At 44.5% G+C, this 20,784-nt stretch overlaps 1 protein-coding gene across 4 annotated transcripts in view; it reads left to right on the forward strand.

The window, feature by feature from the left end:
- Positions 1-20,784, forward strand: part of ksr1a (kinase suppressor of ras 1a) — a 48,761-nt gene that overhangs the window by 18,541 nt on the left and 9,436 nt on the right. For all 4 annotated transcript variants that reach the window (XM_029670735.2, XM_029670731.2, XM_029670737.2 and 1 more), the window contains exons 2-4: positions 11,871-12,011; positions 18,099-18,246; positions 18,506-19,001. In XM_029670735.2, the coding sequence (XP_029526595.2) occupies positions 11,871-12,011; positions 18,099-18,246; positions 18,506-19,001 (785 nt within the window). The remainder of the gene's footprint in view (positions 1-11,870; positions 12,012-18,098; positions 18,247-18,505; positions 19,002-20,784) is intronic.

Raw genomic sequence — 20,784 nt, forward strand, 5'->3', positions numbered from 1 at the left:
GAACTGCAGAATTGTGTCTAGTCTGAGGTGTACTTATAACAGATATTCCACATCGAGGTGTACGGTCTCAGATTTTCTGTTACATGTCTATGGGAAAATCCCACTCTAAACAATGTTGCTGACAACTCTGGAGTGAGGTTGCTAGGTAACCTGACAACACTCTTGCACCAGTGTATTGTTCACTGTGCGCTGAATGATCCCCATCTACCTCTGTGTGTGTGTGTGGTTCTTGTGACGGATGTCTCTGGTGTCCAACTACACAATACCATTATGTTCCACAAATGAGACTGAAAAATACTATCTGCAACTCACAGTTGCAAAATATGAGGAGGAAATTGTCACGCTGGCTGTTACTATGTAGGCCTACTACAAATGTTAAATAGCTTTTACAGTTAAAATGTCTCCTGACCCTTTAAACTACACAGAGAGAATTTCAGACAGAAGTCTAATGAATCTAGTGTCATTCCTGCTCTGTGGGAAATGTCATGTGGATCTTCTCAATTTCAGCTCACATCCTGTCACTCCACTAAAAGAAGAGAAGAGATACAGTGAAGAGAGCTTGTTGTCGGCAAGAAGAAGCTTACTGGCCCTCTTGTCCACCCACAGCAGGAGGCCTCTCATTGGCTAACCTCAAAGGTCAAATGCCTGCACCCAGAACAATGGTTAAAGTCCAGACACATTGTGTCAATTTAAGGAGTTGTGGGCATGGTAGCCTATATGAATAGGATAGGGCTCCCTTTAACCAGCCCTGTCAGACAGTCTGTATTTGAAGTGATTCAGTAATATACTATTACCTTCACCGGACATCATACCATTGAGGCTTCAATGGGTCTAGTCAAAAAGAAAATGCTGCTTCCCATTCATGCCCGACTAGCATCACCACCCTGGATGGTTCCGACCTTGAATATGTGGACATCTATAAGTACCTAGGTGTCTGGCTAGACTGCAAACTCTCCTTCCAGACTCACATCAAACATCTCCAATCGAAAATCAAATCAAGAGTCGGCTTTCTATTCCGCAACAAAGCCTCCTTCACTCACGCCGCCAAGCTTACCCTAGTAAAACTGACTATCCTACCGATCCTCGACTTCGGCGATGTCATCTACAAAATGGCTTCCAACACTCTACTCAGCAAACTGGATGCAGTCTATCACAGTGCCATCCGTTTTGTCACCAAAGCACCTTATACCACCCACCACTGCGACTTGTATGCTCTAGTCGGCTGGCCCTCGCTACATATTCGTCGCCAGACCCACTGGCTCCAGGTCATCTACAAGTCCATGCTAGGTAAAGCTCCGCCTTATCTCAGTTCACTGGTCACGATGGCAACACCCATCCGTAGCACGCGCTCCAGCAGGTGTATCTCACTGATCATCCCTAAAGCCAACACCTCATTTGGCCGCCTTTCGTTCCAGTACTCTGCTGCCTGTGACTGGAACGAACTGCAAAAATCGCTGAAGTTGGAGACTTTTATCTCCCTCACCAACTTCAAACATCAGCTATCCGAGCAGCTAACCGATCGCTGCAGCTGTACATAGTCTATTGGTAAATAGCCCACCCATTTTCACCTACCTCATTCCCATACTGTTTTTATACTGTTTTGTTTTCATTTATTTACTTTTCCGCTCTTTTGCACACCAATATCTCTACCTGTACATGACCATCTGATCATTTATCACTCCAGTGTTAATCTGCAAAATTGTATTATTCGCCTACCTCCTCATGCCTTTTGCACACATTGTATAGACTGCCCATTTTTTTTCTACTGTGTTATTGACTTGTTAATTGTTTACTCCATGTGTAACTCTATGTTGTCTGTTCACACTGCTATGCTTTATCTTGGCCAGGTCGCAGTTGCAAATGAGAACTTGTTCTCAACTAGCCTACCTGGTTAAATAAAGGTGAAATAAAATAAAAAATATTTGGCCTTCTGTCTGAGTTTGTTGCTCAAATCAAATTGTATTGTCACATCCATGTGTTTAGCAGATGTTATTGCGGGTGTAGTGAAATGCTTGTGTTTCTAGCTCCAACAGTGCAGTTATATCTAACAAGTAATATCTAACAATTTCACAACAATACACACACATCTAAGTAAAGGAATGGAATTAACAATAAATAAAAATATGGACGAGCAATGTCAGATCATATCAAGTTCTCTTCATGTCAACTCTCTTTAGCACACTTTCAGTTTATTCACTTCTCAAATAGACTGGGTTTCTTTCTCCCAGTCACACGTCCAGGGGAAGACTAAAAATTGAGCTTTTATTGAGGAGGGCGATCTATGCCCTCAGTACAATTAGTACTTGTCTGGCAGCCGAGGAGCTGGAGTGGTCTATGGAGGGCCCCTTTGCCCAGGCTGTTGACCTGACCCCTCAGGTCCTCCTCCAGACGCCCTCTCTCCTTTCCTCTCTTCCTCTATGCTCCCTTCTCTCTCTCCTACTCTTTCCTCTCGCCTGCAGTGGAGAGGCCTTTTGTTAACCGCTGCCGCAGAGCCAAGCTGTCTCTTTCATCCCAAGGCCGCACTTTCTCTCGCCCAAAGTGTGTCTATGTTTCTACAGTGTGTACTACGTGTGTGAGTGAATGAGCTGAGAAAAGGCATGCTTAGCTCATTGTATCTCCAGCACTCGAGAGGTGACTGGTGGGCATAACTGTGAAAAGCACGGGTGCTGGGGTGCGCCCCCTGATAAATTGAAAAAAGAATTGTTCTTAATTGTTCTTCTTCTTCGATTACTCCTTTCTGAACAGACATTAATACAATTATTCCAAATAATACACCAAATATAGAACAGCTTGTTGCATTGTGGCCATCGATATAATCATAGACAGATTTTGGAACCTCTAACCATGGCACTTTTACTGTTAAACTAATGGCTACACTTGCAATGGCTTCCCGTCCTGACTTGAATAGGAACTGCCATCTATGGATTCTTTTTCTATGTTTGGGTGCAGCGGTCAGTTTGCCTTTCACAAAAATCTAAATACAATCACGAGAGAAACGTAGGCCTACCGTTTGGAAAGCAAATACCTACTTCTGAAAAGAGAAGACTGATCTGTCTGTAGAAGCAAACCACTTATTTTCTCAACCTTTGAGCAATTCTGAGTAAACAGCACTGTTTTTCAATGTAGCTTATCTGGAGATAGTGGCATGAGCGCATTGGCCATCACTGATGAGTAGCCTATGCTTCCTCTGCATCATTGGTTGAGTCAGTGTTACTAACTAGGTTTCCATCCAATTGGCAACAGGTTTTCATGTGAATATTCTATAATCCACTTTAAGAAAATATGCAGATTTCTTTTCACCAGTGATATGTTTCCACCAAACTGACTTGTTGGGGATAACAAATTGTGTGATGACTTGGTGCACACAGTTTACTTTTTAGCTTAAGTTTTCATGTACCTATAGTTGTCACAGAAACTGTTAAATAGCAAACGTGTCTACTCTGGTCTTGGCACGTGTGCATTAGCCAACAGCTCACAGATACAGTGCAGGTAGACTGTGTAGGTACAGTGCAGGTAGACTGTGTGGGTACAGTGCAGGTAGGCTGTGTGGGTACAGTGCAGGTAGGCTTGTCTACATGATGAGATTATAATGGATAGTGATAATATTTTTATTTGTCAAACGTCGGTCAAGCATTGATCATCATGTCACCAGAATAAGACCCTCAGTATTTATTGGAAAGGAGCATCAAGATCGCCGTGCACTTTCACCACCCTGTGAAGTTTGTCATTACTTATTTCATCTGTAGTTTTTAAATTTGAACGTTTAAATGTAACCTCTTATTTAACTAGGCAATTCCGTTAAGAACAAATCCTTATTTACAATGATGGCCTACCCCCTCCAAACCCGGACGACGCTGGGCCGATTGGGCACCACCCCGAACCAGGGAGTCTGTAGTGACGCCTCAAGCGTAAAACAAATTTGTGCACAACATTTTGTGTGTGTGGAAAAATTCTGGGATCTTTTATTTTAGATCATGAAATATGGGACCAACACTTTACATGTTGCACTTATATTTTTTTTTTTGTGTGTGTGTGTACAGTTGAAGTCAGAAGTTTACATACACCTTAGCCAAATACATTTAAACTCAGTTTTTCACAATTCCTGACATTTAATCCTAGTAAATATTCCCTGTCTTAGGTCAGTTAGGATCACCACTTTATTTTAAGAATTTGAAATGTCAGAATAATAGTAGAGAGAATGATTTATTTCAGCTTTTATTTCTTTCATCACATTCCCAGTGGGACAGAAGTTTAAATATACTCAATTAGTATTTGGTAGCATTGCCTTTAAATTGTTTAACTTAGGTCAAACGTTTTGGGTAGCCTTCCACAAGCGTCCCACAATAAGTTGGGTGAATTTTGACCCATTCCTCCTGACAGAGCCAGGTTTGTAGGCCTCCTTGCTCGCACACGCTTTTTCAGTTCTTTCCCACAAATTTTCTATAGGATTGAGATCAGGGCTTGTGATGGCCACTCCAATACCTTCACTTTGTTGTCCATTTTGCCACAACTTTGGAAGTATGCTTGGGGTCATTGTCCATGAAGACCCATTTGCGACCAAGTTTTATCTTCCTGACTGATGTCTTGAGATGTTGCTTCAATATATCCACATAATTTCCCCCTCATGATGCCATCTATTTTGTGAAGTGCACCAGTCCCTCCTGCAGCAAAGCACCCCCACAACATGATGCTGCCAACTCCGTGCTTCACGATTGGGATGGTGTTCTTCAGCTTGCAAGCCTCCCCCTTTTTCCTCCAAACGTAACGATGGTCATTATGGCCAAACAGTTCTATTTGTGTTTCATCAGACCAGAGGACATTTCTCCAAAAAGTACGATCTTTGTCCCCATGTGGAGTTGCAAACCGAAGTCTGGCTTTTTTATGGCTGTTTTGGAGCAGTGGCTTCTTGCTTGCTGAGCGGCCTTTCAGCTTATGTCGATATAGGACTTGTTTTACTGTGGATATAGACACTTTTGTACCGGTTTCCTCCAGCATCTTCACAAGGTCCTTTGCTGTTGTTTTGGGTTTGATTTGCACTTTTCGCACCAAAATACATTCATCTCTAGGAGACATAATGCATCTCCTTCCTGAGCGGTATGACGGCTGCGTGGTCCCATGGTGTTTATTCTTGCGTACTATTGTTTGTACAGATGAACATGGTACCTTCAGGCATTTGGAAATTGCTCCCAAGGATGAACCATGTAGACTTGTAGACTTGTGGGGGTCTAGAATTTTTTTCCCGAGGTTTTTCCCATGATGTCAAGCAAAGAGGCACTGAGTTTGAAGGTAGGCCTTGAAATACATCCACAGGTACACCTCCAATCGACTCATGATGTCAATTAGCCTATCAGAAGCTTATAAAGCAATAACAATTTTCTGGAATTTTCCAAGCTGTTTAAATGCACAGTCAATTTAGTGTACGTAAACCTCTGACCCACTGGAATTGTGATGAAGTGAAATAATCTGTCTGTAAACAATTGTTGGAAAAATGACTTGTGTCATGCACAAAGTAGATGTCCTAACTGACTTGCCAAAACTATAGTTTGTTAAAAAGAAATTTGCGGAGTGGTTGAAAAACAAGTTTTAATGACTCCAACCTAAGTGTATGTAAACTTCCGACTTTAACTGTGTGTGTGTGTGTGTGTGTGTGTGTGTGTGTGTGTGTGTGTGTACCGATTTTCTTATGAAATGTAACTCAGTGAAATCTTTGAAATTGTTGCGTGTTTGTATTTTTGTTAAGTATATAGATAAAGGAAGAGTATCTTAGGCCTAGCCCCAGAGAGAGCGAGAGATGGAGATATGCCGGTGGCATGCTACGATACCAACACCAACATCTCTTTATCCTTGTCAGATATGCTACTGTGTAAAGATATATAGGCCTACAGAAAGTCTAATTCGCAATTTTTCGATCACAATATTTTTTATAAAGATAAGTATTATATTGTTAAATTATAGGATTAACTCTGGTAGGCTTAAAACATTCTTCCTCACCTCAAGATCATCTGTCAGAGTCCGATGCAGTGCAGGTGCGCACTGCCTTCATATCATAGGCCTGCAGTATAATAGGCTAATAGCCACACCAAACCATCACAAAAGTTAATATCAAAAGTAAGTCGAGCCATTCGTTTATTTGGAAAATATGAGCAGATATTATATCACAGCAAACACAACATTACAGCTGGAACTTAATTTGTCCAAAGAAAATGGCTCAACAGAAGCAAACAAAACACTTGGGAACTGGTTTAAACCTACAAAGGAAGGATATTGCCTACCGTACCCAACAAATGACAGCAATAGGCAAATGTTATTTATTTTACAAAAGGCCTACTTATAACCTGTCTTAAACTAAATACTGAGCACAATTAAAAAGACAGCTCAAACTTAATTTAACCAATGAATATGTCCCAACATAATGAAACAACACCTTTTGCATAATTAAAGAACTGGTTTAGATTAATAAGTAGGCCTACAATAATAATAATGATGATGATAAAACAAATGATTCTAAATACAAAAAAATTAAGAAAGTTTCACAATTGCATCCTATCTGAATAGTCAGTTGCACAGTAGCGTACATTTGGGCATTTGTGTGGTATTAAAAAAATACTCTGTCTTCTAAATGAAATGCAATGGCCCAGACCCTGCAAAAATAAAACATCCACAAATACATGTATGCTCCATTGTATGCCACTACTCAAATGCGATTTTCGATGCATGCAATGCTTTAATATAAAGGGGATTTTTTTCCCTGCACACCCCTCCTAGCACCCACAACTCAAAACATCACATTGTATTTATTACTTGTGCCGAATACAACAGGTGTAGACGTGACCGTGAAATGCATCTTCCCGCGGCTATGCTGGTGGGTGGAGTAGAGTGACACCTGGCGGTGCGCTGCTCATTTCATGGCCATGCGGTGTGGCCTGCAGCCCAAGGCGTCCTGCTGTAATGGACACTCCCAGATGGAGATAAGGAGACATACTATACTGGAGCCCAGCACTGCATGGAGTTGAGAAGGCCAGGCTAGCGCAAACTAATACCACAGTGCTGTGAGTTACTCATCCGGTAGTCACCTGGGAAGGCCGGAACAAGGAGTGGAGCCTGCCTGGTCCTCAATGTTGTTATATTAAAGTACAGCAGTAAGTAGTGGTAATGCTTGAGTTTCAGACATCCTCTGGACAACTTCTGAGGTGTTTATATCACAGACCACTATGTTCAGACTGTCATTAACATGCCACGTGAACGTCCAGCCTGATCATAGTTTTATTTTGCTTCCGTCTCATCTGTTTTATTTTTCCACTGTCATGTTCCATACATCTCTTGATATCCCAGTGTTAATTTGCACAATCACCATTAGGGCAGTGGTGTCTGGTGTGCTGTTTGGATGGTACACAGCAGGGCTTGAGATGTTGTGATGTTTATCAGTACATCAGATATCAGGTGAAGGGAGCAATGGGGGGGGTATGTAATCTTAGCAGTCACTAGGTGTGGGGGGGGGGGGGGTCTGTTTGTGTGTGGTGAAGGATGAGGTGGACTTGGCATCCCTGAATCTAGATGCCAGTTACTGAGGCTTCACTTATTAAAGTGCTGATTAGCAGATACAGGCGGCTGGGGGGGGTGAAAAGGATGACTGGCTTAATGGCCAGCGGCCCCAATGGTAACATGGCTTGCTTGTGCGTCAGCAAGCTGCTGCCCTGGGTACTGGTGAAAGGGCCGTCTCAGCGGGCGAGCCCTCCTCCCTGGTGTCAGCTGTACAGGCCTCGCCTCCTCTCCCCTTAGACTGCCCTGCTCCCTGCGTCATCACCATCCACCACAACACGGAGGTGCTGCCACTACCTGTTCTCAGAGAAGGAGAGAGAGGGGGGGTGGCATATCCTCCCACCCTTAGCCGCCTGTCTGTGTCCGGCCTGTCTCTCTCTGTCCAGCCTGTCTGTGTCCAGCCTCTCTGCAGAGCTGGAAAATGAATGTGGTAGCCAGTGCTCTGTTTGTTTGTAGACTATCATGGTGGAGTGCTTTCACATATTCTACAATGTAAGCATCCTCACTGTTTTGTTTATTATGTGAACAGCTTATGACGTCTTTTAATAGAAAAAAATGGATCCCACGGTCTTGACAGATGAAAGAACAATGTGATACCTGGGTTAGCACCTAGAAAAACAAAAGCTCATGGGCTGACATGTTGATACATGGTCACTGAGGGGGAGGTATGTTTAGTCGGGGGCCAGTCCAGTGATGGCTGTGAGGCTGTCTGCTAGCCTCGCTGTGAACTTTGCGTCTTCCAGGACTGTGATGTCACTATGCCCCTGCCTTCAGTGGCTGCAATGTTCCAATGACACTTGGTTGCCATGCCAGCGGTGCAGACACCCTCATGAGAAGGCCAGCTCTCTGTTCCCTTCCATATAATAACAGCTATTTATATCTACTTGACAGCGCTGCTTGCTGGAGGCGAAGCAAAAAAAGAAGAGAGGGAGGGTAAAATAAAATCCAGTCAGATAACTGCCTGCCTGTGTGAGAACATATATGGAGGAGAAACGCCACGTTGTAGAATTAATAAATGTGTGTCTGCGTGATTGGAATAATTCATGTTTCAGATTGGCCTCTCCTCACATTATGGGAGAAGGATTGTGTGTGTGTGTGGGTGTGCATAGATGTGTCTGAAACTGCTTAATCTCCCCAGTGTTCTACCACAGTCCAAACATCAAAGACTGTAAAGCCCGCTTAGGGCTGTGGCGGTCATGACATTTTGTCAGCCGGTGATGTGTCAAGCAAATAACTGCCGGTCTCACGGTAATTTACCGTTAATTAACATGAACACGTTTAGCATCTCCTGGCTTCCACGCAGCCTCCAAGCCACTGATGCAGACCTTTTCGAACATCTACAGTTTAAAAAGTCTAATAAATCCATGTAGCCGACACCATCGCAATAAATCCATGTAGCCGACACCATCACAATAAATCCATGTAGCCGACACCATCACAATAAATCCATGTAGCCGACACCATCACAATAAATCCATGTAGCCGACACCATCACAATAAATCCATGTTGCCGACACCATCACAATAAATCCATGTAGCCGACACCATCACAATAAATCCATGTAGCCGACACCATCGCAATAAATCCATGTAGCCGACACCATCACAATAAATCCATGTAGCCGACACCATCACAATAAATCCATGTAGCCGACACCATCACAATAAATCCATGTAGCCTACACCATCACAATATATCCATGTCGCCGACACCATCACAATAAATCCATGTCGCCTACACCATCACAATAAATCCATGTTGCCGACACCATCACAATAAATCCATGTAGCCTACACCATCACAATAAATCCATGTAGCCTACACCATCACAATAAATCCAAGTAGCCTACACCATCACAATATATCCATGTGGCCTACGCCATCCCAATAAATCCATGTAGCCTACGCCATCACAATAAATCCATGTAGCCTACGCCATCACAATAAATCCATGTAGCCTACACCATCACAATAAATCCATGTAGCCTACACCATCACAATAAATCCATGTAGCCTACACATCACAATAAATCCATGTAGCCTACGCCATCACAATATATCCATGTAGCCTACACCATCACAATAAATCCATGTAGCCTACACCATCACAATAAATCCAAGTAGCCTACACCATCACAATAAATCCATGTAGCCTACACCATCACAATAAATCCATGTAGCCTACACCATCACAATAAATCCATGTAGCCTACACCATCACAATAAATCCATGTAACCTATGCCATCACAATAAATCCATGTAGCTTACACTTCACAATAAATCCATGTAGCCTACACCATCACAATAAATCCAAGTAGCCTACACCATCACAATAAATCCATGTAGCCTACACCATCACAATAAATCCAATCCATGTAGCCTACACCATCACAATAAATCCAATCCATGTAGCCTACACCATCACAATAAATCCATGTAGCCTACACATCACAATAAATCCATGTAGCCTACGCCATCACAATATATCCATGTAGCCTACACCATCACAATATATCCATGTAGCCTACGCCATCACAATAAATCCATGTAGCCTACGCCATCACAATAAATCCATGTAGCCTACGCCATCACAATAAATCCATGTAGCCTACGCCATCACAATAAATCCATGTAGCCTATGCCATCACAATAAATCCATGTAGCCTACGCCATCACAATAAATTCATGTAGCCTACGCCATCCCAATAAATCCATGTAGCCTACGCCATCACAATATATCCATGTAGCCTACGCCATCACAATAAATCCATGTAGCCTACGCCATCACAATAAATCCACGTAGCCTACACCATCACAATAAATCCAATAAATCCATTAATTATATTCGACAGTTCTAAAGAAACATGATATGAAGACAATGTAGTCTATTTCAGAAGAACAGAATAGCATACTCTGAGTTATTCTTATGTTAGGTGCTGTTCTGGCTATGCCACATGGCTGTGGGCTACACTAGTTCATTTTAGCAGACAAGATTTGCTTAGAATATATCATTCACAAGTGATAATATATCATTCACAAGTGATAGGCTAATATTGTCACCCATCAGATTATAATTTTTTTGTTCTTTTTTATTTAACTAGGCAAGTCAGTTAAGAACAAATTCTTATTTACAATGACAGCCTACTCCGGCCAAACCCTAATCCTGACGACACTGGGCCAATTGTGTTCCGCCCTATGGGACTCCCAAGCATGGCCGGTTGTGATACAGCCTGGAATTGAACCAGGGTCTGTAGTGATGCCTCTAGCACTGAGATGCAGTGCCTTAGACCGCTGCGCCACTCGTTAGCCCAATTACATGTTCTTGATTTAATCTGGTCTTTACATATACTAAATAATATGTGTCAAATGTGTTTTGATTTAGAATGGACCATTATCATGCACCTGTCTCAAAACAGGGGCAGGGGGGGGGGAAATGCATGTCATCTATGCACTTAAATACCGAATGGAGGACGTTTTTCCAGGGAAAAGCTAATGGGAATATCCTCCTTTTAATAGAGGCCATCAACTCTGTTTTCTCATACAATTGCATAGCCTATAGAAATGTTGCAAAACATGAGCTCATGGGGTCTCATGAAGTGTTTGATTGGATTTTCAATTACATTTGCATTGATGTCAGAGTGATTTAGAATGAGAATAGAGTGCTGAGTACCAGGTAGTTAGCAAGTTTGGTAGGCTACTAATGGCCATCAACAGCATCACAGCTTTGAGAAGCCAAGTTACCGTGACTAAACGGTCGTGTGGAATTTGACTGCCGTCATGACTCGTGACCGCTGGTGTGGCGGTAATGCGATCACCATAACAGCCCTAAGCGCATTCCCTCGTTGTCTCTTTGGCAGCCATGTTTGTTTTATAGGATTTACATTTTTTTGGCCTTGTCCAATATTTGATAAGTGGCTTTGGATCTGTTAAAACTCCAGCATAGACATACTGTAAACATGGCTTGGCATTGTCAGGGGCTGTCTTATTCTGGCTTTCATTTACCAGTGAATATAGTGTCTATTGTAGGTTTTCTGTTCTATGTGCTATTTCTGCAAAGAATGAGTGTGCATACCAATTGTGCAGGCCATAATTGCTGTAGCTATGTTCGACTGTCCATTAGGCTCATGGGTCTTTTCAATTCACCTATATTTTCCTGTCACGCTAAACTACACAGTTGACAACAACACAGGGAAGAGTAGTATATATCCTACAGGCCCTGGCTCTGGCCTGCTCCCAGCTAGCTTATCCAGGCTCATCTCATCTCTCTTCTCACTAACCTGCCCCTCCCTCCCTTATCTGTTGTGTGGCCCTTTCTGTTGCCCCCTGCAGGTGAAGCTGATGAAGTACATCTGTAAGCAGCTGCAGTGTAAGCAGAAAGTGCCAGAGACAGAGAGGCCTCAGGCCTTGGACAGTTACCCACTGCTGGGGGACTGGCTGCGCACCATCAACCTGAGACCTGAGCTCATTGAGGTAAGTCCTAGAAGTGTGTGTGTGTGTGGAAAGTATGTGATTACTGAAAAAATCAGAGTTTGCTTCATTTACTATCATCTTAAGATATTACATTTTTAAGTTATATTTATGCTACTTTCCATGATGTGGACAGTATGTGTACACAGAACGCAGCTATTATTTTCTTTCTCAAATGGCACAGATAATTTAAATAGCAGCCAACCGGTGTCACTGTTGATATCCTATGGCAGGTCGTGATTCGTTGAAGTTAAGTTGTTGAGCTGTGTTAGTTTTAACAGGACGTGCAACCTCATCTCCTCTCGCTCGCTCTCTCGCTCTCGCTCTCTCTCTCTCTCAACCACACCACTGTTGGCTGCTGCTTTACTGTATCTGCATGTCTCCCCAGGCGCGCGCATTATGTACTGGCTAGGCTGGGGCCTAGCCAGTACATAATGTGCAGTCTCTCTTTCATGTTGTCTCTCTGATGCTCTCTCTTGCATTGTCTCTCTCTCTCATCTCTCTTACGATGTCTCTCTAATGTTGTCTCTCTGATGCTCTCTCTTACGTTGTCTCTCTCATCTCTCTTACGTTGTCTCTCTCATCTCTCTTACATTGTCTCTCTCTCATCTCTCTTATGTTGTCTCTCTCATGCTCTCCCTCCATCATTTGCTCTATTTTTACTCATTGGCCAGTGGTCTGTCTGTGCCCTGTGAACAAACGGCAAGCAGGATAGGACAGAAATGCAGCCAACAAAATACCAGGGATGCCAGTGGGCTTTTGTGCTTATAGTGGAGCTTTATGATGCCCTCTTCCATCCAACAAGTTCCCTTTACAGTACAACTCCCATCAGTCAGACATTCAAGCAGTTTTGCTGCTGCATCCTGGGTGCTGTGACCCACTTCAGTGACAGTGTGAACCATAGAATTAGGACTTACAATACTAGGATCTCTATGGTGTGAACCATGAAGGCACAGCTGACCCAGAATTCACCAGTGCTGCATGCCTGCACGCTCACTGTTTGGGGGTGTACTCAGCCAAGAAGGGAGCTTGTCTCATTGCATTCATTATGTACATAATATTACATAACCAGCCGATCTGTGGATATTAGGTTGAGAGCTTCTTACAGGTCTGTGTGTATCTTATGGGCTTAATTGCAAGTGATGCAAAAAGCCTCCTTGTGACAGCCCTCCTGCAAGCCTTACAACTGGGTGAGCCTGCTCCTACAAGCTGCATGTTAACCGGAACGATAGTCGAACATATCTGTAAGCAACTGAATGTTTTTTGTTACTCGAAAAGGAAGCTTTCTGGAGTATGTTCTTGATTTAGATACAGTATTTCCAGAAAAATCTTCTCAGCTTGTTGAGGATGGTGAGACAATGGTTTAAGCTCTAATGTTACAGGGTTCATTCTCATCCACACAATATGCTTCAGGCCAGTAGGGGGTGGACAAGGTGCTCCTCTCCTCTTGGCTCAGTGATCACACCTGTGTTGAACTGTGAGTTGGGGTTAGACCTGGCCAGTGAGCACCTGTCCTGGGCTAGCCAGGCTGACATCAGCACTTTACGAGGAGCAGGCATACACCCCCCCCGAAAGATGAATGGAGCAATATACAAACAGATCCTTGATGAGAACCTGCTCCAGATCGCTCAGGACTTCAGACAGGGATGAAGGTTCACCTTCCAACAGGACGATGACCCTAAGCACACAGCCAAGCCAACACAGGAGTGGCTTCGGGACAATTCTCTGAATGTCCTTGAGTGGCCCAGCCAGAGCCCGGACTTGATCGAGACCTGAAAATAGCTGTGCAGCGACACTCCCCATCCAACCGGACAGAGCTTGAGAGGATCTGCAGAGAAGAATGGGCGAAACTCCCCAAATACAGGTGTGCCAAGCTTGTAGCGTGTGCCAAGCTTGTAGCGTCAGACCCAAGAAGATCCGGGGCTGTAATCGCTGCCAAAGGTGCTTCAACAAAGTACTGAGTAAAGGGTCTAAATACTAATGTAAATGTGATATTTCAGTTTTGTATTTTTATAATATATATATATATATATCTGTTTTTGCTGTGTCATTATGGTGTATTGTGTGTATATTGATGGGAAAAAAATACTCTTTAATCATTTTTAGAATAAGGCTGTAACGTAACAAAATGTGGAAAAAGTCAAGTCAAATAAAATAAAAAAAATTGTTGAATGCGCCGAATACAACAAGTGTAGACTTCACCGTGAAATGTTTACTTACAAGCCCTTAACCAACAGTGCAGTTCAAGATGAAGAAAATGTTTACCAAGGAGACCAAAGTGAAAAGTAATAATAGAAGTAACACAATAAGAATAACAATAACGAGGCTATATACAGGGGCACCGGTACCGAGTCAGTGTGCGGGGGGGCACAGGTCAGTCGAGGCAATCTGTACATGTAGGTGGGGGAAAACTGACTATGCACAGGTAACAAACAAACTGTACAAAAGGAGGGAGAGGGGTCAATGTAAATTGTCCGGGGGCGATTTTATGATTTGTTCAGCAGTCTTATGGCTTAGGGGTAGAAGCTGTTGAGGAGCCTTTTGGTCCTAGACTTGGCGCTCCGGTACCGCTTGCCGTGCGGTAGCAGAAAAAACAGTCTATATCTTGGGTGACTGGAGTCTCTGACAATTTTATGGGGTTTCCTCTGACACCGCCTATTAAATAGGTCCTGGATGGCAGGAAGCTTGAACCCAGTGATGTATTGGGCTGTTCGCACTACCCATAACAGGTGGTGATGCAGACGGTCAGGATGCTCTCGATGGTGCAGCTGTAGAACCTTTTGAGGATCTGGGGACCCATGCCAAGTCTTTTCAGTCTCCTGAGGGGGAAAAGGTTTTGTCGTGCCCTCTTCACGACTGTCTTGGTATGTTTGGACCATGATAGTTCGTTGGTGATGTGGACACCAAGGAACTTGAAACTCCCGACCCCGCTCCACTACAGTCCCGTCAATGTTAATGGGGGCCTGTTCGGCCCGCCTTTTCCTGTAGTCCACGATCAGCTCCTTAGTCTTTCTCACATTGAGGGAGAGGTTGTTGTCCTGTCACCACACTGCCAATTCTCTGACCTCCTCCCTATAGTCCGTCTCATCATTGTCGGTGATCAGGCCACTTTTGTGTCGTCAACAAACGTAATGATGGTGTTGTGGTCGTGTTTGGCCACGCAGTTGTGGGTGAACAGGGAATATAGGAGGGGATTAAGTACACACCCCTGAGGGGCCCCAGTGTTAAGGATCAGCATGGCAGACGTGTTGTTACCTACTCTTACTACCTGGGGGTGGCCCGTCAGGAAGTCCAGGATCCAGTTGCAGAGGGAGGTGTTTAGTCCCAGAGTCCTTAGCCTAGTGATGAGCTTTGTGGGCACTATGGTGTTGAACACTGAGCTGTAGTCAATGAACAGCATTCTCACATAGGTGTTCCTTTTGTCCAGGTGAGAAAGGGCAGTGTGGAGTGCGATTGAGATTGTGTCATCTGTGGATCTGTTGGGGTGGTATGCGAATTGGAGTGGTCTAGGGTGTCCGGGAGGATGCTATTGATGTGAGCCATGACCAGCCTTTCAAAGCACTTCATGGCTACAGACGTGAGTGCCAAGCGGCTGTAATCATTTAGGCAGGTTACCTTCACTTCCTTGGGCACAGGGACTATGGTGGTCTGCTTAAAACATGAAGGTATTGCAGACTTGGTCAGGGAGAGGTTGAAAATGTCAGTGAAGACACTTGACAGTTGGTCCGCGCATGCTTTGAAAACACGTCCTGGTAATCCGTCTGGCCCAGTGGCTTTGTGAATGTTGACCTGTTTAAAGGTTTTGTTCACATCGGCTACCGAGAGCGTTATCACACAGTCATCCAGAACAGCTGGTGCTCTCGTGCGTGCTTCAGTGTTGCTTGCCTCGAAAGCAAGCATAAAAGGCATTTAGCTCATCTGGTAGGCTCACGTCAGTTGGCAGCTCACATCTGGGTTTCCCTTTGTAGTCCGTAATAGTTTTCTAGCCCTGCCACATCCGACGAGCGTCAGAGCCGGTGTAGATGGATTCAATCTTAATCCTGTATTGACGCTTTGCTTGTTTGATGGTTCGTTTGAGGGCATAGTGGGATTTCTTGTAAGCGTCCTGATTAGTCTCCCGCTCCTTGACAGCGGCAGCTCTAGCCTTTAGCTTGATGCGGATGTTGCCTGTAATCCATGGCTTCTGGTTGGCATATGTACGTACAGTCACTGTGGGGATGACGTCATCGATGCACTTATTGATGAAGCCGATGACTAAGGTGGTGTATTCCTCAATTTCATTGGATGAATCCCAGAACATATTTCAGTCTGTGCTAGCAAAACAGTCCTGTAGCGTAGCATCCACGTCATCTGACCACTTCCGTATTGAGCGAGTCACTGGTACTTCCTGCTTTAGTGTTTGCTTGTAAGCAGGAATCAGGAGGATATAATTATGGTCTGATTTGCCAAATGGAGGTCAGGGGAGAGCTTTGTATGCATCTCTGTGTGTGGAGTAAAGGTGGTCTAGGATTTTATTTCCCTTGTTGCACATGTAGAAACGCACACCTATTAAGACGAGGTGCTAGCTAGCGGAGTAGAAACTTGAAAATAAAAGAGAGCCCCACACTCTAGGAGCTCAGATGCAAAAATGTAATACCAACGTTTCGACAGCCAAGCTGTCTTCATCAGGGTATAATCCTTGTTGCCCATGTGCCATGCCGGTAGAAATGAGGTGATACGGATTTAAGTTTGCCTGCATTAAAGTCCCCGGCCACTAGGAGCGCCGCTTCTGGGTGAGCATTTCCTTCTTTGCTTATGGCCTTATAGAGTTGGTTGAGAGCGGTCTTAGTGCCAGCTTAGTTTTGTGTTGGTAAATAGACGGCTACGATTAATACAGATGAGAACTCTCTTGGAAGATCTACGCGGTTTACATCTTATTATAAGCGGCAGGCTTATAGCCTAGTGAGGGGCTGAAGGTAGCCTTGTGGTTAGAGCGTTAGACTAGTAACCGGAAGGTTGCAAGATCGAATCCCTGAACTGGCAAGGTACAAATCTGTTGTACTGCCCCTGCCCCTAGGCCATCATTAAAAATAAGAATTTGTTCTCAACTGACTTGCCTAGTTAAATAAAGGTAAAAAATAAATAAAAATAAGGTACTCTACCTCAGGCGAGCAATACCTCGAGACTTCTTTAATATTAGAAATCGCGCGCCAGCTGTTATTGACAAAAAGACTAACACCCCCACCCCCCGTCTTACCAGAGGTAGCGTCTCTGTTCTGCCAGTGCATGGAAAATCCCGCTAGCTCTATGTTGTCCGTATCTTCGTTCAGCCACGTCTCGGTGAAACGTAAGATGTTACAGTTTTTAATGTCCCGTTGGTAGGATAATCTTAATCGTAGGTAATCCATTTTATTGTCCAATGATTGCACATTAGCGAGATGAATGGAGTTTACTCGCTCGCCTCCGGATTTTCAGAAGGATGCCTGATCTGCAGCCCGTTTTCCGGTGTCTTTTCTTAACGCAAAAGGCGTGGATCTGGGCCTGTTCCAGTGAAAGCAGGATATCCTTTTCGTCGGACACGCCGGACTTGTTAAAGGAAAAAGTTTCTTCCGGTCCGCGCTTTTCTGATGTCCAGAAGTTATTTTTGCTCATAAGAGACGGTAGCAGCAACATAATGTACACAATACGTTTTTTTTAAATAAGCTACGCATAAAAATAACAAAATAGCACAATTGTGCAGCTTGTCTGACCTCTTCTCTGGGTGGGAGGCTCCAGGGGGATTTGGCCAGTCAGTCAGTACTTTCTGGTCTCTGCTCCTTGCCTGGCCCGGCTTGTTCTGCCCTGGCTTGTTCTGGCCTGGCCTGGCCTGTCCTGCTCTGTGGACATAACTGGAGTTAGACATATGGGCTGGCTGGCTTTGGTTTATGAGAAGGAACAATGATAACCTTTGTGTCTAGCATAGGTGAGTTGGACTCTAGCATACTCGTGTAAGATGTATACAGATTGTATGTTTCTCTGTCACATGTTGTACTGTATGGAGAGTTGTGACTGGATACTGTGTTGACATACTAATAACCCCCCGACCGTGTCTCTTTCTTCTCCTCTCTCCAGGCAGTGCCCTTGAAACTGTCCCTGGATGCCTTGCTGCAGATGCCAGGTTCTCAGGTGCAGGAGACTGTGAGGAGACTGGGCTCCACTTCAGAGGAGTGTGCCAGGCTCACCGCTGCCCTCTCCTGCCTGAAGAGTGCCACTGAATCAGGTGGGTGTCTGTCTGTACCCTAGAGAGTCTGCCTGATCTGCCATGTCAGTCTGGGGTCTCTGTGGGGTTTTACTGACTGTTGGACTCAGCTGTTTCTGCCAGGCTGTTTCTGGTCTATTAGCCCCGTCAGAAGCAACAGGGTGCCAACCTTGTTAAGGTTATATTGTAGGACAGAAGACACTCGGTTGAGGGTTGAGGGGTGGAAGACTGATTGGCGTGTGTTAATGGTCTGTAACCCTGTTCTGTGTCTCCCCTACAGATGGGGAGCTGAGAGAGGATGGGGGACTCTGGTTCTCTGAGCCCACCCGGCGAGACAGTGGCTCTCTGCTGCTGCCTGCCGACCAGCTGATGGGGGGGATGGGGGGTCCGATGCGCCCCCATAGCCCCTCTCCCCTAGCTCGGCCCCCCACTACCCCATCCACTCCCCCCACCCCCTGCACAGCCTGTGCCCAAACCCGGTTCGGCTCCGTGTCTGCAATGCCCGGTCCCGAGGCCCATGGGGCGTACATTTACGCTGACAGCCCCTTCACAGACCCCTTCCCCCTCTCCGCCGCCCATCAGGGGCGACTCTATGGCCACACCTCCACCCCGCCCATCACCCCGCCCTCCAAGAGGCGCCACAGGCTGAAGCCCCCATGCACCCCGCCGCCGCCCTCCCGCAAGGTGATGCACCTCCTGCCCAACATCACCCTGACCCGCAGCAAGAGTCACGAGTCCCAGCTGGGGAACCGCATCGAGGAGCCGCCCACCAACAAGTAGGTCACTTCCTGCCCCCCATGCTTTGTGAGAGTTCCAGTCCATTATGACCTAGAGTAAAGGGTTATGCTGTCTGACAGTGTTGTTGGAGGCACAGAATTTCAACTGATTCAGTCCATTTGACAGTAATCATAGTGGCCCACTCGACAAGAGATTTCTGAAAGATTATTTTGCTTGGCAACGCATGTGAGGTCATCATGACCAGTGTCTGGGCAGTTTTCCACAATGCTCAAAATCTTGGAACCGGTTTGTATATGGGACACACTTCTGTCCTTCCTTATTATGATGTTACAACTGAAGCACAGGGCTTTTCACTCACACACACACACATACACACACACCACATCCTGCCCGTTGCTGCCTTAATGTGTTCAGTATAAGGCCAGAGCTAATCCCCCACAGATTCTCTGAGATTGAGTCATTTCTAAGGCATGATTCTCAGAGGACAAGACACAGAAACACACACACACTTTTCCCACACAGCCATAGATACGCATACAGTACTAACACATATCCATAATATCCTGTTCATTTGTAAATGTACAGTGGCTTGCGAAAGTATTCACCCCCATTTGGCATTTTTCCTATTTTGTTGCCTTACAACCTGGAATTAAAATAGATTTTTGGGGGTTGTATCATTTGATATACACAACATGCCTACCATTTTGAAGATGAAAAATATTTTTTATTGTGACAGAAACAACAAATAAGACAAAAGTTTAAAAAACTTGAGCGTGCATAACTATTTCCCCCCCCCCCCAAAAAAAAGTAAATACCTTTTGCAGCAATTACAGCTGCAAGTCTCTTGGGGTATGTCTATATAAGCATGGCACATCTATCCACTGGGATTTTTGCCCATTCTTCAAGGCAAAACTGCTGCAGCTCCTTCAAGTTGGATGAGTTCCGCTGGTGTACAGTAATCTTTAAGTTATAACACTCAATTGGATTGAGGTCTGGGCTTTGACTAGGCCATTGCAAAACATTGTTATGCTTCCCCTTAAACCACTCGAGTTTTGCTTTAGCAGTATGCTTAGGGTCATTGTCCTGCTGGAAGGTGAACCTCCATCCCAGTCTCAAAGACTGAAATGGGTTTCCCTCAAGACTTTCTCTGTATTTAGCGCCAACCATAATTTCTTCAAATCTGACCCGTTTCAAAGTCCCTGCCGATGAAAAACATCCCCACAGCATGATGCTGCCACCACCATGCTTCACTGTGGGGATGGTGTTCTCGGGGTGATGTTCTCGGGGTGATGAGAGGTGCGCCAGACATAGCGTTTTCCTTAATGGCCAAAAAGCTCAATTTTAGTATCATCTAACCAGAATACCTTATTCCATATGTTTGGAGAGTCTCCCACATGCCTTTTGGCGAACACCAAATGTGTTTGCTTCTTTTTTTCTTTAAGCAATGGCTGTTTTTCTGGCCACTACATATGCACGCACCACTTTTCTGTTATAAATTTTAAAAATAAAAATTCACTTCACCAATTTGGACTATTTTGTGTATGTCTGTTACATAAATTACAGGTTGTAATACAACAAAATAGGAAAAATTCCAAAGGGGGTGAATATTTTTGCAAGGCACTGTAGCATTAGTGATGAAAAGCTCAGCCGTAATGAATGGAACCTGACTAGATGGAAGTATTTAAACAGGACTGATAATATAGCTTAATGATACATACATAGACTATATACTTTATATAGAAGTAGACCGTATGACCACCGACCTATCATGTGAGGACACTGATGAGTGTGACCGGGGGCATAGGGAGGCACAGGCCTTTT

The sequence above is a fragment of the Oncorhynchus nerka genome, linkage group LG10 (assembly GCF_034236695.1).
Source record: "Oncorhynchus nerka isolate Pitt River linkage group LG10, Oner_Uvic_2.0, whole genome shotgun sequence".
NCBI lineage: Eukaryota > Metazoa > Chordata > Actinopteri > Salmoniformes > Salmonidae > Oncorhynchus > Oncorhynchus nerka.